The 24,256-nt window shown below is 43.9% G+C and overlaps 1 protein-coding gene across 1 annotated transcript in view; it reads right to left on the reverse strand.

The window, feature by feature from the left end:
* Positions 1-6,347: 6,347 nt before the first annotated feature.
* The window catches only part of LOC115203941 (tumor necrosis factor receptor superfamily member 16), a 43,047-nt gene continuing 25,138 nt past the window's right edge, over positions 6,348-24,256 (reverse strand). Inside the window, exons 4-6 of the mRNA XM_029769046.1 lie at positions 16,826-17,063; positions 15,426-15,631; positions 6,348-11,046 (exon numbers count right to left, since the gene is read on the reverse strand). Of these exons, the coding sequence (XP_029624906.1) occupies positions 11,000-11,046; positions 15,426-15,631; positions 16,826-17,063 (491 nt within the window). The 3' untranslated portion in view covers positions 6,348-10,999. The remainder of the gene's footprint in view (positions 11,047-15,425; positions 15,632-16,825; positions 17,064-24,256) is intronic.

Genomic DNA, 24,256 nt, shown 5'->3' on the forward strand with positions numbered 1-24,256 from the left:
TAGGATCTTAATTTGAGTCAGTTTGCTACGGCAGGAAAATAATCCTGCAGCAACAGGAAATGTGAATTATTATGTGGATTATAATGAATGGGCATTTTTCTAGGCGTTCATACATTTTTCGTTAGGGCAAATCAAGTCAGAATTTACAAACCTTAGAAGCCTTTTAAAAACTTGAATACACAACAAGTTTGCATTTCCTGCTGTGCAGGAAAATTCTCAACAACAAAAGAGTGATCAAATTAAGATCCTACATCTGTACTTTTATTTTAGTTTGGGAGCTGTCTTCTTCATTACCATGCATTAGCAACTGTTTATAAACGTTTAACAGAGTGTCTCAGCTGGAAAATACAGCCATTTTTCAGGGCAACTTGTTACTGTGTCACAACATGATTGCGAAATCAGTGTTGTTTGAATGTCATTTCCTGAACAATAAAATCCACTGTGGTTTCAGCATGGCTTTGGACTGGGAGAGTAATGATCTATAGGATGTGAGGTTTCTATTAGCTGTCCTATGATTAAATATATTTGTGCTGACTCTTCATATAAATAAAGTAACAATGGAGAACTCCAACTAACCCTTTAAATACTTTATGAATGCCAATGAATTCAAGCCCAGAAAACCACATTTAGCATTTGCATCACTTCACTTCCTGGCAGACACATCACAATATTATAAAAAAATGTATATGCTTTTTTCATTTTCTTATCTATCTATGTTTTGGACAGTAGCCCACTTCCCTGGTTGGTTGCTGGCACCACATTTTTAAGTGGGTAATGCTGCAGTTGGTTGTTTGTCTATTTCTGGTTTAAAAAGTAAAAATAAAAACATTTATCAGACAGCTTGACTGGTGAAATGAAGAAAATAAAGTGAGACTTATTCATTCTTCATAATGTCATCTAAGGATTGGCGGTGGTGTAGATGGGGTGGGGTGGGGGGCACGGTAGCCCCTCTGGGCAGTCTCCCATTCACTACTGCTAAAAGTGATGATTTCCCCTTGATATGGTATATTCAGCGATGAGCGGAGAGAGAAATGGAGATGAACTACTGCTGCCGAATGACAGGCGTGCTTTATTGTCTAAGTGTAATGGACTTGACACAAACACATGCAGGCGATTATCATTAAAGTGACTCCCTAGCTCATTACAGTACGGTACGGGCAGAGCTGCCTGCCTCCTCTTCCTCACTGTCACAGGGACAGTCATGTAGGCAGCCTGAGTCAGAGTCAGGGAGACGTGGAAACGTGCCCTGGGTACCCAGCAGCCTCAGGCTTTCCCTGGGGGGACGTGTGTGGGATCCATAGCAACCCTGCTTTCTTCTGGCTCTCTGTCAGATATCACGTCTCACTGACTCAGTGACTCATTCATTCACAAACACAAGCGCACACGTATACAGGGACACACACACCCTATTACTTACGTATATAAATTGTATTCCAAACATGCAAACAACTTGTCCCTTGCATAAGCATCTGCATGCAGTCACATGCTATACACGCAGGGGGCCCACATACCCACCATATGCACGTAGGAGATGCTTGGTGTTCATAGAGCCAAATGCATCTGAGCCCTGCAGAGAAAAACAATCTCACGGTATATTGTTGGTGACAGCGATAGAGGGTTTGAATGATGGAGTACGGAGAAAAAGTCAACTGTTACACTCTTTGAAACCAGGCCCTTGTTGTATTAGGAGTTTGGAAGGATAGGTAGGCTGCTTCCTCAGTTTCCAAGGTTCATGTAACTGATACCAACAATGCTAAGCAGGATTTGGCTTGGTCTAATGGTGGAATATAATTTTACCCCGTTCCGTTCACCTTGGTATTATCAGGAATGTCTGAGTGTTTTTGATCTGTACCGGATCAGACTATGGTGTTGTATGCCTTCCTGTCTGGAAAATCAGTTTGTGTATGCCAGAGTCTGTTTAGTGTGTGTGTGTGCATGAGCGTGTGCGTGCGTGTGTTTAATAGACGCTTAAATCCACTGGGACAACAGGAAGAGACAATTACCAGGAAATAAATCACGTCTTGTCTTATCAACAAAGTAGCGATTGAAAAGAACTCCCAGAGTCTCAGGTGTGTCAGAGCAGAGATGAATGCAGACAATGTGTTCTGTCTGATCCTTTCTGCTTGTATCCCATTACTGTAAAAGCTCTGCTGACTCTCTGTGTTTAGCAGCCAACCACAATGGTTTGTTAAGGCATGAGACATCAGTCCCATACTGGGATGTAAATTACACACAAATGATCGTATTGGAGTTAAATCATCCCAATGTCTGCAGACCATGTGAAATTAGCCAGACCTAAACTCAGCCGTTGGAAAATGGATTAGTTGCTTTTCAAGGCGACTGTCACAAATAGACAGTCGGGTGGTGCTGTCATTGTGGTCAATGGTTAACACAATGGGAACGGAATCACATAATGAAGAAACAGTGACAGGGTAATTGCCTCTGTGTGTGTGTGTCTGTGTGTCTGTGCGTGTGTGCATGCATAGCTGCATGTGTGAGTGTGTGTGGCCTCATTTCCAGACTTTTGTAAGAGTGAAAGTGTTGTGGGGTGTGGTAGGATCGGGGAGGGAGTACAATTTGTGTTGCAACGCTGTAGGTTGTGAATGACTTTTAAGTGCTCAACAGTATCACTAGTACTGCGGCATTGGAAACAGATAATTGGATATAGATGAGTGAGGGTGTGAGTGGGTGGGTTGAGAGGGTTCGGAGGCTCACAGCTGGTCTCCATCCCAGAGGGGTATGTCTCTCCTTCCCTATTCTCCCTCTCCCTCTCTCATAAGGCAGGGTGACAGACAGGGTGGTCCCTCTCCACCTGTGTGGGAGGATGGAGGAATGGAGGATGGGTGGGGCTGTTTGATTTACTCATGTGTTAATTGCTGTGGTGCGCCGGATGGTGTCCTCATGGGCATTCTAACACCAAGTTCTAACACCAGTTTCTACTAGCCCAGAGAGTAGAGGAGAGGAAACCGACATGTTGGATGATGCCCTGTGGCCTGTTCCAGCCAGCTCCCCACACAGATCACTACAGAGACTTGTAAATAAACACCTGAAAACCCCCAGTAAAACCCAGCAGCAGGAACAGGAACAGAGCGACTTGATAATGATCTCAGTACAGCAGTAGTCCTACCTACCAATCTGTGGTCTATGTTCAGAAAGGGATGAAAGACTGTAGGGTGGCTCTGCAGCTGTCTTTGGGTTGACTGCGTGTGCCAACGCATTCTGGGAGTGTTTTTCTGTGTATGTGAATCACTTTCTCTCATGCCTGCCTTGTTCTATGCCTACGCCTGTCGTCTTCGATCAGGCAATACGATGCCTTCATCAATCACCTTGACCTTATTCTGAACTGCTTCCAACAGGCAAAGTCTCTGCTTACCAGAGTCTATAGAGACAACAATGAGTGGTAAGAGTTCTGATGTCTCACAGGCTATTCAACATGGTCAGTGGATGAGATAAAGGAGGAAGTACACCAAGTCAGAGTTTCTGTAACATTCAGGTTAGCAGGGGTGTATTTTCTATGGGCCTAATCATAGAATTCCATACAGAACTGCTATTAATTCAATAGGATCTCTGTAGACCTAGTCGTAAAGATTTGTCATTTAACTTTTAAAATGTATTACCTTTCATTGTGGCATACAAACAACCAATCACGATGCCTTCATCTGATTGTCAAGCAATCACGTCAAAGGAATCCTTTACTAGGCTACCCACGCACATTCATCCACTCGCAACATACAGTGCATTCGGAAAGTATTCAGACCCCTTGACTTTTTCCACATTCTGTTATGTTACAGCCTTATTCTGTAACATTAAATGTTTTTTTTACCTCATCAATCCACAATCAATACCCCATAATAACAAAGAAAAAAACGTTTTTTAGAAATGTTTGTATATTTAGAAATAAATAAATAACTGAAATATCTCATTTACATAAGTATTCAGACCCTTTACTCAGTACTTTGTTGAAGCACCTTTGGCAGCGATTACAGCCTCAAGTCTTCTTGGGTATGACGCTACAATCATGGCACACCTGTATTTGGGGAGTTTCCTTCATTCTTCTCTGCAGATCCTCTCAAGCTCTGTCAGGTTGGATGGGGAGGATCGCTGCACAGCTATTTTCAGGTCTCTCCAAAGATGTTCGATCGGGCTCTGGCTGGGCCATTCAAGGACATTAAGAGACTTGTCCGGAAGCCACTCCTGCGTTGCCTTGGCTGTGTGCTTAGAGTCGTTGTCCTGTTGGAAGGTGAACCTTCGCCCCAGTCTGAGGTCCTAAGCGCTCTGGAGCATGTTTTCATCAAGGATCTTTCTGTACTTTGCTCCATTCATCTTTCCCTCGATCCTGACTAGTCTCCCAGTCCCTGCTGCTGAGAAACATTCCCACAGCATGATGCTGCCACCACCATGCTTCACCGTAGGGATGGTGCCAGGTTTCCTCCAGACGTAACGCTTGGCACTCAGACATTCAGGTTTTATCACACCAGAGAATCTTGTTTCTCATGGTCTGAGAGTGCTTTAGGTGTCTTTTGGCAAACTCCAAGCGGGCTGTCATGTGCCTTTTACTGAGGAGTGGCTTCCGTCTGGCCACTCTACCATAAAGGCCTGATTGGTGGAGTGCTGCAGAGATGGTTGTCCTTCGGTAAGGTTCTCCCATCTCCACAGAGGAACTTTGTAGCTCTGTCAGAGTAGCCATCAGGTTCTTGGTCACCTCCCTGACCAAGGCCCCTTTCCTCCGATTGCAGGGCGGCCAGCTCTAGGAAGGTTCTTGGTGGTTCCAAACTTCTTCCATTTAAGATTGATGGAGGCCACTGTGTTCTTGGGGACCTTCAAGGAAGGCACTGTACAGACAATTCCTTCAACCCCAAGGCTTGGTTTTTGCTCTGACATGCACTGTCAACTATGGGACCTTATATAGACAGGTGTGTGCCTTTCCAAATCATGTCCAATCAATTGCATTTACCACAGGTGGACTCCAATCAAGTTGTAGAAACATCTCAAAAATGATCAATAGAAACAGGATGCACCTGCGCTCAATTTCGAGTCTCATAGCAAAGGTTCTCAATATTTATGTAAATAATGTATTTCTGTTCTCATAAATTACCTAACATTTCTAAAAACCTGTTTTTGCTTTGTCATTATGGGGTATTTTGTGTAGATTTTTTAAATTTAACCTTTATTTAACTAGGCAAGTCAGTTAAGAACAAATTCTTATTTTCAATGACACCTAGGAACAGTGAGTTAACTGTCTTGTTCAGGGGCAGAACGACACATTTTTACCTTGTCAGCTCAGGGATTCGATCTAGCAACCTTTCGGTTACAAGTCCAACACTCTAACCACTAGGCTACCTGCCACCCCTTGATGAGGAAATGTTTTTATTTAACCCATTTTAGAATAAGGCTGTAACGTATAAAAATGTGGGAAAAGGGAAGTGGTCTGAAGCCTTTCTGAATGCACTGTACATGCATTTCCAGCCTCCAATCTGAAGCCTTTCTGAATGCACTGTACATGCATTTCCAGCCTCCAATCTGAAGCCTTTCTGAATGCACTGTACATGCATGTCCAGCCTCCAATCTGAAGCCTTTCTGAATGCACTTTACATGCATGTCCAGCCTCCAATCTGAAGCCTTTCTGAATGCACTGTACATGCATTTCCAGCCTCCAATCTGAAGCCTTTCTGAATGCACTGTACATGCATTTCCAGCCTCCAATCTGAAGCCTTTCTGAATGCACTGTACATGCATGTCCAGCCTCCAATCTGAAGCCTTTCTGAATGCACTGTACATGCATGTCCAGCCTCCAATCTGAAGCCTTTCTGAATGCACTGTACATGCATGTCCAGCCTCCAATCTGAAGCCTTTCTGAATGCACTGTACATGCATGTCCAGCCTCCAATCTGAAGCCTTTCTGAATGCACTGTACATGCATGTCCAGCCTCCAATCTGAAGCCTTTCTGAATGCACTGTACATGCATGTCCAGACTCCAAACAGTGGTGTATGGAAAGAGGCTGTAACGAGTGAGCTGAGAGTCGGGAAGCAAGTTCAGGGAGTGAGTGTTTTAATAAATAAATAAATGAAACAATAAACACTTAACACAAACAACGCACCGACATGAAAACAGAGTCAATAACACCTGAGGAAAGAACCAAGGGGAGGGACAGATATAGGGAAGATAATCAGGAGGTGATGGAGTCCAGGTGAGTGTCATGAGGTGCAGGTGCGCGAGACGATGGTGACAGGTGTGCAGGATAATCAGCAGCCTGATGACCTAGAGGCCGGAGAGGGAGCATACGTGACAGAGACATCTGTTACACAAAACACCAAAAAGTTGAATGAGGTTAGACTTATGAAGGTCAGTGTTGGCATATATTTATTCAGTAAGCATAATTAACGACATCATCCATTACATTGAATGTAATCGCCTCAATCACATTTCTGAGCGCTTTTCCCCCGATCTCCACATACATCCATTTTATTCATGGTTGTTCTTTTTTTCTCTTTAACGATGTTCCTTTCTTCGCAATTTCAGCTGACTCATGCTCTTGATTAATGTTCAGGTAGGAAAAAAATACATTTCAGCATTTGATTAGCGCCTCTATTTTAACGGTCCCGGCTAATCAAATTAAACTGTGTAGCGTGTCTAGCTCCCATCTGGTTTGTTGGTTTGGGATTCAACCACACATTCTGATGATTCAGGAATTCATCACACTATGTCATATCTGTAGTCTCTGCTCTGTGTGTGTGTGTGTGAACCACATCTACCAGACATCTCCATGTTATTGAATGCTTACCTGATGATAAGAGAATAGAGAACTAGACTCCAACAGTCTAATGAACCCTCACATATGGTCCTGTTTTTAACTGTGGTTTGGCTAAGGTCACATGCTCCATACTTTGTGGTTTTAACATTTTATTTTCATTAGCTTGAGGCCTTTTTCAGAAATACTTTGGGGGTAATTCTAAAGGGGAACCTTTTGGGTATTTTCATACAGAAAGCCAAAACTATCAATGAGACACAAACCCACGGAGATTATTCATGTAACTGTTGTTAAAAAAGCAGTTATAGATGAGGGTCGGGAGAGTTTGTACTGGGTGCTGTCCAATATTGTTATAATCAAGGATTTCCTGGGAGAGATAGCCAACTACCAGTGTTAAACATCAGCTATTTTAATGTTTTAAGCGAAGAAGCATATTTCAGTGTATTGTGTCCACTATATTTATTTCCCAAGCAACAATGAATTCACAGTAGGGAATGAGAACCCATCCGCTGAGTTGCTACATTATCAACATTCAGTATCGAGGACAAATGACTTGACAAAGGTGCAATTACATTTGTTTTTATTCTATCAGATAACTAATGTGTTTGCTTTTTCAATTGTATAGTGTATTTATATATTGTAACAACTCTAAGAAATTCACATTTACACAATGCATTTTACTAGTAGGTAAGTACATGTAACATTCAGCTTTTGGGGGGACGGGGTCTGAAGTTTCTGTGGGGATTTATTATATCTTGGATATTACCATAGTGAATCCTCCTCATACATGGCATGTCTGTCCACAACCTCTGGACAAACTGAACATGTAAAACATACTGGTCATGCTCATCACATATTGCCACTTTTGCACTGTAGATAGAGTATATTGTGGTCGGTAAAATAGGACCACAGCAGATGGCAGGTACGTAGATGATGCTATATGGATTTCAACAACATTAGTAGTATGTTTTAACCTATGGCCTATACTTCCTGAAACCTTCATTAACACTCAAATGATGAAACAAAACACAGGTCATACAACAAGTGAGAATAAAAACAGAAGAAGAAGAACAACAGAAAGTGTTCTGAACATAACTCAAAGACACCCGACTCTGTACACAGGCACTTGTATAGCACAGTCTTTCAGTGTGCATATTACATCTAATAAGTGCTGAAACAAGAAACCGTTTACAAAAAAATACTGATTTCAAAAAAGAGAATAATATTCATAACAAAAACAATAGAAGAACATTGAATGTTTTGCATATTTATGTCTGTAACGTTATTCAGCTTTACATTCTTATATTATCTTCCTTCACTCTACCAGTGTCCCCTGCTGTGGAGGAACAGTACAGATTGAGTCATACTGTAGATTCTATATTGACACCTCTATTCACCTGTGAGACAGCATAGTGTTAGACTGGGCCCGTGGGGCCGCCAGCCACAGTGAAAGGTTCAGTTGTTCACCAGTCGTTGATGACAATCTCTCCTGTCAGTCAGTGGTATTATGCCAATCTGTTGGTCCACTGGGTCATACTGCACTTCCATTGAGGAGCAATATGAATCACACTGCTGTTAATAATATTGTGTGAAACACTGTGTGTGAAGCCACTGGATATGTCACAAGCAGAGAGAGGCCTCCAGGGGGAATATAGTGTGGGTGTGTTGGTCTGTTTTCTATTCAAAAGCCTCAAAACTCACTACTCTGAGAGCGTCTTCCCTACTGTATCTTTGCTATGCCAGATTATCTCTCTCTCTCTCTCTCTCTCTCTCTCTCTCTCTCTCTCACACAAAAGTATCTCTACTAATATATCTACTTTGCTATCTACCTACATCTAAATGCAAGCATCAAACCACACCAAAGGGACCCTGAGTAATCACATGTCCCTGGGAATCAAACCTGGACTTCAAAGCAGTACAGTTACAGTAAGCGTAGCTACATTGCCAAAATCTAATACCTACTGCGTGTTCAGTATGCTGCGTGCCAATATAGATACATACAAAAGTGATCAAAGGCAACCCATACATACAGTTTATCATCAGAGAGAGTGTGGTGGGGGGGTATAAGTGCTTCAGATCACTATTGTGATACAGTAAAATGTCACTGCTCTCTCAGACACATGACAGGTGAGTAATGGTAATGTCACATTGTTGCCACTTTAAAAGCGTTCTGTATGTCTCTGTGCAGTACAGAACAGAGGGATCCAGATGAGAGCCAGCTGACTGAGTGAAGCTAAATGAACCTGAAACCCTGAGGTAATTATACCTGCCTGTCAGGAATGTCTCCCTAATGGCCCCTGTGTTTACTCCCATACCCCTACCATACCATACCGCAGCAGACACATTAGCGCCACCGCACACTCTTTAGCACACACACATATCTGCACGTGAGTGTGTGTGTGTGCAAGTGCTTGTGTTTATTTCAGTGAGACGGAAGTCTCTGACGAGTGTCCCATGTCTCCACTCATTAGCAAGTCCAATATAATGGATAATTAATGGGAGTCTTGAGTATAGCCTACTGTACAGTGTTTGTATATCAACTCTGTAGACTATTTCTAGCCAACTCTCGTCAGGCTACCATGGAACAGCCTCGAATACTGATACTGCAGAGCCTCTTTCTGATGATGTCACAGTTCCATTTTTGGCAGTTGGGCATCACATTACGTGTCAGGTCAATGAGTCAGCAATGTTCAATAGTCCAAAAATGCTCCTCATATTGTATATCGCAGCTCCTGGGGTAATGGAGCTGCACTGCTGAGGAAGCCTTGTAACTCCAACCACTAAGAGAGGCGGATGCGCCACAAACAGACATGAGAGAAACATCTCGAATCTGTTACATTCAAAGCATGAATCATTCCAACAGAATCCTGGGGTCCATGTAGGATGGAGAAAAGGAGTCAAGTGTGTCAGAAAACAGAGGAGGGATGGTGTATCATGTTGCGGTGACGGAATGATGGAATGATCCACAGCCAATGAGAATAGGAGAGCACAGTAATCAGAGGCAACAGTATAACAACAACACAAATGTGTCAGTCCCTGTACACCTTAGGAATGTCTGTGTCTGTGGTAAGAAAAAGGATAGGAGATTTTGGAATGGGTGACTAATGCTGCATTTAGACGAGGGACGCAGAAACCGTCATACAAGAAGAAAGCAAGCCAGCACGATGGTATGGTTGCTATGGTGATTTCGGTAAACAAACAGTGCAAATCAACATCTGGTAGAAAACAACGCTATGACAGACAACAAAAGTTTAAATATTCTAACTCTGGTGGCATGTCCCGTCTACCGTGACCTCAACGGCATTTACCGTCGTGCTCTCATTGAAAACAATGACATCCGGACGCCGTCTACCTCGTACCATCTAAACGCAGCATAACCGTTCCCCCACTGAGTTGTGTTGAATAGATGACAGTGGGATACTATGGATGACATGGAGGATTACAACTGGCTGCTGCTGCTGAGGTCTGAGAAGACAGTCTGGAGGAGTGACGGAGTCACTGAGAGACTACTGCAGGACTAGCCCTGAGAACACACTACGATTGGATAGGAATAGATGGAGGGATGGAAAGAGGGACAGATAGTTACACGCTGAGAGAGAGAGAGAGTACAGACAAGGGGAGAGAGGGGACAGAGAGTTTATCTACCTCTGAGGCACAAACATTTGATGATGTGAGTGAATCGGGGGGTGGATGAATAATAATTTTAGTAAAAGGTCAAAGGAAGTTGGCAGTGAACTTATTGGGACACAAGATAAAACTCCTTCATGGGATAACATACTAACACACTTTTCATAATGATTGGTCAACACCAGCTGACAGAAAAGACAGAGACCAGGATATCTAACACAGTGATGCTTCTTGGATTATGGGTGGTAGTGATATTGCAACTTTAGTGACTTGAGGCAGAGGGTTGGTGTTATGGTTGGCATTAGGGTTGGTATTGGCGGAGAGGTTTAGTGTTCAAAGACACACTGGCAGAGTTGGGTTCTGTGTAGAGATACTGGGTCAGCCTCTGATGCTCCAGTCTGTCCAATAAGGGTCCATACTGGGACAAGAGGCCAGTCAGAAACCAGTGGCCACCCTTGGTGAAAAGGGGCGATAATGTCGTCAACTTCCTTGTTGTATCCAAGAAGCCCACTCAATCTGTACTCTTATACTGTATGTCCGTTCCCACATCAGGGTTTCCATGGCAACCTCACTTCCCCCTCTCCTCCTTTTTCTACTTCCTGTCAGCGGCTTCTCCTCTTCCTCAGACCTGGGGGGGAGGTGAGTCAGGTCCCCCATCCACCCTCACCACTGAGAGAGAGAGAGAAACATGTTAAAAACATATATGGTCAGTGGTGAAGCATGCAGATGTTCTCTGGTCATATGAAGTAATGCAGTATCAGTGGTCAGCGGTCTATGATGCTGTGTCCACTCTGACACACTTTGCCCTGTAGGGGGCCTTGTGAGGTCACAAACTCATCAACCCCTCCAACTGTTTCACTGAACTCATTACTACAGGGAGTGAGGAAGAGGGACAAATGTCCCCTTTTCCCACAAGCCCTCAACCTGTTGTCAATTGAGGGGTGCCATGGAAACGCTTCCGGAATGCAGAGGCGTTTTTTAGAGGAGCTCCGAGCTCACTGGTTGTTTTCTTGTCTTGATCAATGCACCCCTGTGCCAGCCAGAAGAGAGCTCTAATTCTAAAGGTTCACAAGAAGGGCTTTTTTGTATCAACCACGCTATGACATCATCAGGCCTGTTTAAGTGTATGTGGTGCACACAGGCGGAGCTCGGCGAAGGCTGCTACAGTCGATCTTCTCTCATTCTACACACATTTAAAAAAAATCTTAAATCCTCTCTTTTTTCTCCTTTAGCTCTCGTTATTCATGTTGATTCTCTCCAGAGCACGTCATGCAGTCTGTGACTTGTTCTCCTTCCTGTTTAGACAGCCATCCTGCAGGCATGACAGACACTGCAGAGAGACACTGAGCAGTCTTGCTGAATCATTCTGTCTTTTCATGATAGCAGCAAAATACTTGTGTTCCTCTTCAGGATCTCCACGTTGAATGGTTCATGCAGCCCTCCCTAGACTGCAAATGTAAACCTACTGAGTCAGTTGTTGGCTTCCTTGATAAATATTGTCGACACAGAAAACCTAATGGTTGCTTTAAATGGGAACCACTGTTTCACCCATTCCAATTCTAGGGTATTGACCAGTCTTTATCAGATTCAATTCTACTGGGCATGTTCAGAATAGTCGATCTAACAGTCGATCTTCTATTAGCATGTTCAGCCGATGCTGATTTGATTTCAGGCCACTCCGAAGCTTTAAAGATAGCTGATTAAGACTGAGATTGAGATCGGTAGTGAATAGGCAATCAACTGCTCTCCTCTTAACGGCAAGAATGGAATACAGAAGACATGCTGATTACCTTCTGTTGCCCCAGGGTCATTTGACCAGCCCTGACCAGCCCTAACCAGACCCCTCATACACTACCTGTCAATCAGCCGGCAGTTACCTGTACGTTATTGCCTCTGGCACCTTGAGGTCTCTCACATTCCTCCTCACATTGGATTACCCTCTCTGTGATGTGATTTTGCTTAAACAGGGACTGTGATTTGTGGTTGTCTTACCTACCTTAATTGAATGCACTGACTGTAAGTCTGTCTGCTAAATTACCAAAGTGTGCATGTAAAATGTAAATGTGACCTGGCCCTAGCTTCTCTGTCTGATTGTCACACTGTACCCCTCCCACCACTGACATCCCTCTTTCTTTTAGAACTGAGTCAATACAGACTCAAGTTATTCTATTTTACTCAATACAGAGGTCCTCACTACAATATGTTACATTTATTCATGATTAATACCAATAATGGCTTAGCATTTAAATAGCTATTTTCCTTTAGTCTCAAAGTGCTTTGGACAAAGCAATACTTCAATATTTGTCCTGCTCTTGCTGTCTACCTCATCCACATCCCAGGGCTGCCTCCTCAACAGAAAGGGCTTTACTCCCTACTACACCAGCTTTCTACTGCACTAACTACTCTCCTACCCCACTAGCTACTCTCCTACTGCACTAGCTATTCTCCCAATGCACTAGCTACTCTCCTACCCCTCTAGCTACTCTTCTACCCTACTGGCTACTCTCCTACCCCACATTCTCCTACACTAGCTACTCTCCTACTACACTAGCTACTCTCCTACTACACTAGCGTTGTACTACACTAGCTACTTTCCTACTACACTAGCTACTCTCCTACTACACTAACGTTGTACTCTACTAGCTACTCTCCTACTACACTAGCGTTGTACTACACTAGCTACTCTCCTACTACACTAGCGTTGTACTACACTAGCTACTCTCCTACTACACTAGCGTTGTACTACACTAGCTACTCTCCTACTCCACTAGCTACTCTCCTACTACACTAGCTACTTTCCTACTACACTAGCTACTCTCCTACTACACTAACGTTGTACTCTACTAGCTACTCTCCGACTACACTAGCGTTGTACTACACTAGCTACTCTCCTACCACACTAGCTACTTTCCTACTACACTAGCTACTCTCCTACTACACTAGCTTTAGCCCACTGCCCCTCTAACCTGGGACGAGCAGACTTTGATTGACAGTTTCCGTGACTATCGTTCAGGTAGAGAATGGGATCAGATTAAGGACAGAGGCACGATGATGAGAGAAATGAGTGAGAGGTTTGAGTCCCATTTAAATTTTAAACACCCCTCTGCCCCTTGAGGAAGGAATACTCCAGCGTAAAGGGGAAGGGGCCTCAGAGGGAAAAGACAGATTGCTTTTTAAAAGATCACCAGATTGCACTGGAGAGTAGAGAAGACTTATTTTAGATGTCTGTAAGTCTTTTGGGAGTTCTTACCCCAAGGCAGGGACGCAGGGAGTCCTTTTGAGCTTGTCAATCAAAGCACAGGGCATCTTTTATAGATTTTCATATTTCACTTGAAATCTTAATTGACTTGTTTTGACTGGGTATGACACCGTCTGCAAAGACTGCTGTGGGCTTTTCAGTCATACTGTATGTGTAAAATATGGTTCATTTGAAAAGGGAAATCCATATGATTTTATGGATTTATTGTACATATTCTCACCCCCTTGGGTGTTTATATTTTAACAAGTTCCCATTTACTAGTGGAGTAGCCGCCCAACCCACAGCATGCTGTGTGCAGTACTGTATTTTAATGGCTTCTGCGCCAGAAGACAGCGCTGACGCTAATTAGCAGACATTAAACACTGTTGCTGGATCAGATTTAAACAGGCAGGGGGATCGGGCCTGGCCTCCATCACACAACACCTGCTAATGAGCCAATCACACAAAGAGACAAGGGTTAAAGGGGCGGGCATCTACTCAATGACCCAATCACATGCTAATCCCCAGGAAAAGATGCCCCCTTTTCTCCATTATACTGAGGCTTTGCATTTCTGAGTGGGGGGAAATGAATAGAATTCCCACAACACAAAATAAAACAATAGCAGCATTTCCCAGGCTGCCCAGACATCACATGGGCATGGGTATGCATTTAGGTTGTGGGTAAGATCCAAAACAGCAGAGGTCCAGGGTCAGATCAGGTGATGGTGAGTTAACTCACGATAAGTTAACTCACGATTCACAAACATAACTTTATAATTGTCTTCTGAACTACCTCATTACTACTTCATAACTTCTTCAGTTATGCATTCATGACTGCATAGAGAGAGATGCTGAGTCACTGGATGTGTAGGGCCCCTTAGGCTCTGGCTCAGCACTTAGGAGGTTGGAAAAACAAACTCTTCACTCTGTAGTTGGTCTCCTCTCTATCACTCCTCTGAGTGGATAGAAACTGTGCCACGCCACTGAGACTCCAGAGAGAGAGATAAAGAAAAGGGGAGATAGAAAGGGAGGGAGAAAGAGGAGATATGTAGAGAGACACAGAAAGAGAGAGATAAGTTGAAAGCGCTAAAGAGATGGAGAGAGGAGTAAGTAGAGCATGGTTCTCCTCAGTATAAGAGGACTGACTGTGTCTCTGCCATGGATTTTTGAATTAAAGGAAGGTAGGTCGCTCCAGGCTCTATAGAGAGACCACTTCACATTCCTGAAGCTCTTGCTTTTGTTTTCACTTCCTTGTTCCGTTTAAAAAGTTGCTCTCCTCCTTCACGACCATTCATCATGTATTTCCCACAAGGCAGTGGTGATGTCTCCCACCGAATACTGGACCACCCTGTCCACTCTCTCTCTGTCTCTCTCTGTCTCTCTCTGTCTCTCTCTGTCCGTCTCTCTCACCCAAATATCGAAGGCTGGGTCACATGTAGCATAGGTAAAGAGGTGTACATTGGTAAAACACAGATATCAGATGTAAATTGTGTAGACTACTCATCCTTCCCTCCTTCATAACCTCCCATGTTAAGACTTCTTTGGTGACATTTCCAAAGTCGTATCTAAATATGTACACACAACGGGATAATATCTGAGACTCGCTATGTGCAATAATAAAATATGTATCCTAAATTCACTTTGTTACCACTTTTATCTCTCACTTGTATATGCCTAGTCCAGCTAGCATAGAATCTCCTAACAGACCCAACAGGTGAACACACAGACATACAGACTTCCATTACAGCATCTAGCTAAGTGTACAGTGTGTGTTGTAGGGTAACAGTGTTACAGTGTTATGAGAGCACACCTATCTGTTCCGGTCTGTGTGTCTGAGTCTGGACCTGGGCCTGGACCTGGGCCTGGGCTGCATGCTGCTGCTCCTGCAGACTCTGGCTGTCCACTGAGATGCCGCTGTCGCTGTGCAGCTTCTCCCCTTCCGGCGTCACCGTTTGATTGGCTGCTGTGGCTTGGTGGTTGTTAGCCGGCTGTTTGTTCTGCTTGCAGCTGTTCCACCTGGGAAGGTGTGAACGGAGAAGAAGTGAGTCATGCCCGCAACACTGTGTTCCCAGAAGTGGTTTAATTGATGTGATGCATGTAATGGACGTTTTGTGGTTGGGATGGTCATCAGGAAACATGGAAGGGACGAGGAGTGATCAGTCATCAAACATCTCTGAAAGTCTTCCAGTAAACCTAAAGGACCAGCAGGGAAACAAGCCTTCTGGCTTCATAGTGGTTTTATCCTCAGTCATTTTTACTGTAATGTTGTCTCTGGCTGGAGCAGCCTCCTAGTCGTAATGATCCAATCTAATCAATCAGTCAATCAAAGCCTTTTAACAGACAGTGTTGGACCTGTTTATACAGTGGAAGGAGATAGATATTAAAGAAGCCCCGTAACGGTTTGTGTTGACGAACTAGCCACTCGGATTTCAACTGGACTGCACTTTACAATCCATACTGGATTTGATGATGAGCTTGTTTACTTGGTACATGGTGTGTTTGAATCGGCGTGTGTGTGTATGTGTTGTGTGAAAATGCTTGTGTGTGTATGTGTGCGTGCGTCTGTCTGCGTCATTTCTAATGGTTAATATGTCACTGACCTCTGTTAATCATTTTACTCTGAGTGTGTGACCTTTGAAATGCATTATTGTGTGTGTGTGTGTGTGTGTGTGTGTGTGTGTGTGTGTGCGTGCGTGCGTGCGTGCGTGCGTGCGTGCATGTGCGTGTGTGTAATCATGTGGTGTAACTGGGTCAATGTCTTGCCATTCCACAACAGGCCTGAATATTTCACCATACAGTCGCTCTCTATCTGGCTCCCTGCCTTTCTTTAGCCATGGGCTACATCACTCAAACACCATCCTGCCTGTCATTCCCCTTCCCTGACTAGTCAACCTCTCTGTCCTAGTTCACTCTCTCTCCCTCCTCCAGCCTGAGCCCACTGTCTGCATACATGTATCATCCTCCCTGCTTTGTCTCTGGTCCTATCTGTGTGATAGCTTCTTCTATCTGTGTGATAGCTGCTTCTATCTGTGTGATAGCTTCTTCTATCTGTGTGATAGCTGCTTCTATCTGTGTGATAGCTTCTTATATCTGTGTGATAGCTGCTTCTATCTGCATGATAGCTGCTTATATCTGTGTGATAGCTGCTTCTACCTGTGCTCATATCCTATCTCCCTGCTTTGTCTATGCTCCCACTCCATGGCCCCTCACCTTTTGAAGACGATGTAGGCCACCAGCCCCACCACCACAGCAGCCAGGATGGAGCAGTAGATGGGGATGAGGTTCTCGTTGAAGCCCGGTCTGATGAAGTGAGGGCTGGGCTGGGCCGTGGTGCTCTCTCCCCCCGGGGAGGGGCTGCTGGAGCTGTCTGGTGGGAAGATGTCTGTGAAAGAGGGGGAAGACGGGTCCTGGGGAAAGGTGGGAGACGTGTAGGACGGGAGGAGAGGATCTAAGGAGAGTGAAGGAAGAGAGGAAAAAGGAGAGATTGCTATTATATAAGACAGGAAGAGGTCATTTTCATATGAGGTCATTATTTTATGGTAAGAATGTTTTATTTAAAAAATCACACACTTAACCAGCAGTAATAATAGCCAGTTTAGGAATACATTATCATTGGCTAAGCAACCTACATCAAGTCTCCTTGGAACCAGCACATTGTACTGTAGTTAGCACACCGGTATATCAAAAAGGGAATTTACAATGGGGACCAGGGAAATAAAAACAAACAAAAAAGATAATTTTCCCCATAATGAAAAAATAAAATGTCATAAACTATAACTGTATACATCCTTCTTCAAGTAGTTCTGAGCCTGGGTTTAGTCACGACGATGTCCCTAAGCAGATGTTTGAGTGACAGTGCACACATGTGAACACTTGTTCTTATAGGCAGATGGGCTCTGGCTAAGATGCTATCTGGAGAAAAAAAATGTTTCAAGAGGAGGAGGAGATGGGAGGCAAACTGTCACTTACCCACATAATAACCCAAGCCCAGCAGCACATCATGACTCTCTCACCAGGGCCGCATCCCAAAGGGCACCCTATTTCCTACATAGTGCATTACTTTTGACCAGAACACATAGGGCTCTGGTCAAAAGTAGTGCACGATTATACAGGGAATAGGGTGCCATTTGGGACTCACTCCAAGTTCTTCTCTATATGGGAGCATGACTGTGATCTCTGTACATAACATGGCACACACCATGTGGAGTACCCGCAGTACAAAGTCAGGGGCTTTAGAGGGTCAGTGTGTTCAGCTTAACCTCTGGTGCTGCAGGGCAGGCCTAGGAGGGCAGCAGTAGGAACTCTCTCTCTCTCTGCTACTGGAGGGGTCTGGTTTTCATCAGGCTTAACTCACTAAAGAGGAGACATTTTTATAAATTGTCCCATTTCCTCTCTCTCTTTCTGTTTCTCTGTAAATTGCATTAATGATCAACTGCTATTTTCCAGTGTGCCAGCAACACCATTCCCCATGGCTGCCCAGAGGCCTTCTTGCTTCTGCTTCCCTTGGCAACGTACATACAGGACAACTCAGTCATGTTCTTTGTAGTGGTTACCCTGTTATCTGCTGTGTCACGCACTCCTACTGTGTGTGTTGTGTAATAAAACTGTTATGCTTCAAGCATTAGATGTAGCTACAGTATGTCTGCCAGTATCCACACCCCGAGGGGAGTGTGGTGGATGGTGGTGGTGGTGGGGATATGAAGGAGTAATCCCCAACAGAACAGAACCCCATACAGGCTTCCTCAACCCTCAAATAATATGATTTTCCTGTGTTTTATAAACACCCGGTCAGACCTAAAAGTCGGAAACATTCCACAGGGATGTTGGTCTGTTGACACCAGGCAGGATGGGTCCATGGACTCATGCTGCTTACGCTAAGTCCTGACTGCCATCAGCATAAAGCAACAGGACCCGGGATTCGTCGGACCAGGCAACGTTTTTCCACTTCTCAATTGTCCAGTGTTGGCGATCGCGTGCCCACTGGATACGTTTCTACTTGTGTTTAGCTGATAGGAGTGGAACCCGGTGTGGTCGTCTGCTGCAACAGCCCATCCGTGACAAGAATCGATGAGATGTGCGTTTTAAAATGCCATTCTGCACACCACTGTTGTACTGGGCCGTTATTTGTCTGTTTGTGGCCCGCCTGTTAGCTTGCCCGATCCTTGTAATTCTCCTTCGTCGTTGCTTATCCACAAGCTGTTGTCGCCCACAGGACTGCCGTTGACTTGATTTTGTGTTTGTTGCACCATTCTCTTCGTAAAAAGCCCAGGAGGCCAGCTGTTTCTGAGAGACTGGATCCGGCGTGCCCGGCACCGACGATCAAACCAGACTCAGTCACTTAGGTCACTCGTTATGCCCATTCTAACATTCAATCGAACAGGAACTGAATGCCTCGATGCCTGCTTTAGATAGCAAGCCATGGCCAAGTGTCTGTAGTCACTGTCTGTAGGAGCGATCCATTTTTGTGAAACGTGGTGGTGTACCTAATAAACTGGCTGGTGAGTGTATCTTTCCACACTATGAGTGAGGTTGGTATAATACTGTGAAATTGTGAAAATTCTGATAATGCCATTTTAGTTAAAGAGCTGTTTGAAAATACTGCCTGAAATGTCAGCCTGTTTTGGTGGGATGGAGTTTTGGCCTGCCTGGTGACATCACCAGGCTGTAAATTAGTTAATAGACCAATAAGAAAGAGTACCAAACAGCCAATAACAGCTAGTTTTCAGTTTTCCCCACCCCACTTGAGAAATTGCTCTTTACTAAGAAGCTATTTTTCTTTCTTTTTGACCATTTTAATTCAAAACAATCACTGTAAAGTACTTAATTGTTACCCAGAAATGATCTGATATTGAGATAAAAATGGCTGAAATGGAACTTTAAGAACACAGTGAAGTATGAAATGGCAGTGATGTCAGTGATGTGGTCTCTTGACAGATTGACACAAAGGAAAGCAGTGGACCATCACAATAATAACGAACTGTCAAAATTCAGCACTTCTTTTTATTACTGACAAGGCTGTTTTTCAGGGTTTTTTCTCCACATTGATTGAATGCATATTTATTTACGCTCCCCAGGGACACTGATGGGAGTCTTAAATTCTGCAGCTTGTTAAGACTCAGATATCTCCTGGCTGTTTCCTTGGCGATGACAGGACATTCCTTTGTCAGTAGGGAGGGATAGGTTTACTGAAACTGTAGAGAATACCGTTCCACACTGGACACTCCCTGCTCACAGCCACGTCACACCAAGACACAAAAATAAACTCAACCTATTTAAAGGCATGGTATCGATTTCAGGGAATTATTTTAGGTCAAGGTCAGGTCACAAGTGTGTGGCCAGTGGGAATGGTAGTCACGTTTCCAGTCTGTCAGTCCCAGTGCAGGTGTAACAGAACATGCTTGAACTTTCAGGAAGTGCGCTTCTCCTTCCATCTCTATTCACCAATCAGTTACAGTCGGTTTAGCATTATGGAGAGAAAACAACAGGATCCCAAAGATGAGATTTCCACAATCACTTAAAAATTCCCCTCTTTCCACTTTTTCCACTGCGTGAGTCATACAGTGCATGCAGCGACTACGTCAGCCATATAATCCTACAATGACCACACACCATTTATTCACACCTTTGGAGACGGTGTGTGTGAGTTCTGATAGCCGTGTCCATTTCATCCGGTACCCTACGGATGGCAATCTGGGGTGATCACAGTGAGTCAGAATGACTCAACACTCACTGTCACCAACACAAGCTTGCTCTTTTCCTCCTTCTAGCTGTGTCTCTTTTTTCTCTCTTTCTTTCTATATTCCATCTGAACCCCTTGGCCTCTTTCTCTCTGTTTTTCTCTCATATCTCATGCTTACCTGCATGTATGTATCAACCCTGTGCTGATCGAGAAAGTAAGGCAGTTAACTGGGAAATAAACCTGCGGCTCCAGTGCCTGTCTCGGTCGGCTAAGCGTGTTAGCCAAAGGCGGCCGTGTTTTAACGGTTTTATTTCAGCTTCAATGGATTTTAAACATCTCTGAAACAAATAAAACTTCCCTGAGCTTTTATGAGCCCAGGCCTGTGAATAAGTGTTTATTAGAGGGAGTGGAGGAGGATAGAGAAATGCAATTTAATTGTATTTTATTTGCCATTTTAGTTTTTTTATTGTAAAGTTAACCCTGTACAGTGCCTTCAGAAAGTATTCACACCCCTTGACTTATTTCACATTTTGTTGTTACAGTCTGAATTCAAAATGGATTAGATAGATGTTTTCCTCACCCATCTACACACAATATGACATAATGACAAAGTGAACACGTTTTTTGAATTTTTTTGCAAATGTATTGAAAATGAAATACAGAAATATCTCATTTACATAAGTATTCACACCCTTGAGTCAATACTTTGTAGAAGCACCCTTGGCAGCAATTACAGCTGTGAGTCTTTCTGGGTAAGCCTCTAAGAGCTTTCCAAGCTCTGTCAAATTAGTTGCTGATCATTGCTAGACAACCATCTTCAGGTCTTGTCATAGATCTTCAAGTAGATTTAAGTCAAAACTGTAACTAGGCCACTCAGGAACATTTACTGTCTTCTTGGTAAGAAACTTTAGTGTAAATGTGGTCTTGTGTTTTAGTTTCTTGTCCTGCTGAAAGGTAAATTCATCTCCAAGTGTCTGGTGGAAAGCAGACTGAAGTTTCCTCTAGGATTTTGCCTGTGCTTAGCTCCATTCCATTTATTTTTTATCCTGAAAAACTCCCCATTCCTTAATAATTACAAGCATACCCATAGCATGATGCAACCACCACTATACTGGAAAATATGGAGAGTGGTACAGGTGTTGTATTGATTTGCCACAAACATAACACTTTGTATTCAGGACAAAAAGTGAATTTCTTTGCCACTGTCAGGCTGTGGGTAACTGGTGGAATCAGGCACAGGAGAGCATAGATGAGTGTACAAGGTAACTTATTCCACGAACAGCACCAGAATAAAACAAATACTAAAGGTGCGTGAAATTACCGGTCACTTGTAAATAACGGGCGTAATAACGAACCCGGAAAACAATACCGGCCAACAAGGAAGGACCTGAACATTATATACAAACACGCACACAAACATGTGGGAAACAGAGGGTTAAATAATGAACATGTAATTGGGGAATAGAAACCAGGTGTGTAGAAAACAAAGACAAAACAAATGGAAAATGAAAAGTGGATCGGCGATGGCTAAAAAGCCGGTGACGTCGACCGCCGAACGCCGCCCGAACAAGGAGAGGGACCGACTTCGGCGGAAGTCGTGACAGCCACGTTTTGCAGTATTACTTTAGTGCCTTGTTGCAAACAGGATGCATGTTTTGGAATATTGTTTTATTCTCTACAGGCTTCCTTCTCTTCACTGTCAATAAGGGTTAGTATTGTGGAGAAACTACAATGTTGTTGATCCATCCTCAGTTTCCTCCTATAACTGCCATTAAACTCTGTAACTGTTATAAAGTCACCATTGGCCTCTTGTTGAAATCCCTGGTAACTGAGTTAGGAAGGACGCTTGTATCTTTGTAGTGATTGGGTGTATTAATACACCATCCAAAGTGTAGTTAATAACTTCACCATGTTCAAAGGAATATTCAATGGGATATTTAACCTATCTTCTAATAGGTGCCCGTCTTTTTGGGAGGCATTGGAAAACCTCCCGGGTCTTTGTGGTTGAACCTGTGTTTGAAATTCACTGCTCAACTGAGGGACCTTATGGACAATTGTATGTGTGGGGTACAGAGATGAGGTAGTCGTTCAAAAATCATGTCTAACACTATTATTGCACACAGAGTGAATACTTATTGACTCAAATACATTTCAGCATTTCATTTTTAATTAATTTGTCCAACAACAACAAAAAAGTATAGAAACATAATTCCACTTTGACATTATGGGGTATTGTGTGTAGGCCAGTGACAAAATATCTCAATTTAATACATTTTAAATTCAGGCTGTAACAACAAAATATGGAAAAAGTCAAGGCACTGTATTCCCTCCTTGGTTCCTTGCAGTCAAGTTGGGGTGGAGGACAGTTATCAAACACACCACACGCACAATGACCTCTTTATCTATCAGAGAACACTCTCCCACTGTCTCATTACGGCCTATCTCTATCTGCCTAGGCCTCTTGTAAACACCACACACACACACGCACACGCACACACACACAGACAGACAGACACTTCTCTCTCCCCGGATTAAATTATTCAAGTTGGCGTTCTGCTTTCCATAGAGAGTGAGAGTTAATAGGGAGAGTGGGGGTAGAGAGAGAGTCAGAAAGGGACAGTATTAGGAGAGTGTATGGGAGCGAGGAGGAGGGGAGGGGGAGAGAGGAGGTGAGAGGATGGAGGAGTAGAGGAACAGAAGCCCTGCTGTAAAGTGCTCTGATTAGCAGGAGTAATTACACTGCAGCAGTGAAGGCACTGAATGACCCACTCCTCCCCTCATCCCTTTCCCCCTCTTTTCCCTCAGCCTAACCACTCAAGGCTGCTCGGGGAGAAAGGGAAGAAGGAGAGAGGGGAGAAGAGAGGCTGAGAGACAGAGTGGGGAAGAGATAAGGAGGGAGAGACAAAGAATGTCTCCCTATTTATCTAAGAAGGGTCTGTAGGTGATAAGCTGAGTCATGAACAGCTAAACTTTAGTGTTTAAGGAATTGTGCAATAACCCTGTCTCACACACAGTCTGCACACTCACCAACACACACAACCGCATGGTGGAGGAGAGAGACAGCTGAGCTGAGAGATGAAGAGAGGAACAGAGAGGGAAGGAGAGGGAGAGATGTGAGCTGAGAGAGGATGAGAGAGAGTTGTGAGCTGAGAAAGGAGGAGAGAGAGAGAGAGAGAGAGAGAGAGAGAGAGGATAGAGAGATGTGAGCAGAGAGAGATAAAGAGAGAGGGAGAGAGAGAGAGAGAGAGTGTCTGTCTAAGTCCGTGTGGGTCCTGCAGTGTTCAGTGCTCATAAATGTCAGCCAGCGAAACCTGAGTGTGAGCAGGAGAAACCCCAGCACTCTTATCGACCCTCCAGTCCACACAGAACAGCACATCTGATGCCCCCCCCTCTAATCATTCTCTCATTGTGAGTGATTGCCACTCGGAAACAGCTGGATATGAAGGGAGTATGTGAAAATGCCTGCTGCAGCTACTTAAACACACACACGTGCGCACACACGTGAACACACACACACACACACACACACACACTGTGTCAGCAAGATTGGAATCTAGTATCACACACATTGACTGAGTTAGACTCAATCAGATCAAGCGTTAACTGCCGAAGTCTGGATAATTTTTTACTGCAAAAACGGTTTGAATGGTCCACTGGCTCCCAGAGGCAAGATTTTGACTGGATGTTACGTTTCAAGAACCCTCCCCCACACGCCCGTAGAAGGGGTGCTGTGTGTTATGTGCGTCACTGTTATCCCATCCTGTAGCTCTAACTCCAAAAAGTTTTGGGACACTGTATATTCCATGGAGAATAAGAGCACCTCCTCCCAGCTGCCCACTGCACTGAGGCTAGGAAACACTGTCACCATCAATAAATCCACGATAATCGAGGATTTCAATAAGCATCTCTCTACGGCTGGTCATGCTTTTGTTGTGTCTTTGGCTATGCCGGATTAAGTGATA

The sequence above is a fragment of the Salmo trutta genome, chromosome 1 (assembly GCF_901001165.1).
Source record: "Salmo trutta chromosome 1, fSalTru1.1, whole genome shotgun sequence".
Classification (NCBI taxonomy): Eukaryota; Metazoa; Chordata; class Actinopteri; order Salmoniformes; family Salmonidae; genus Salmo; species Salmo trutta.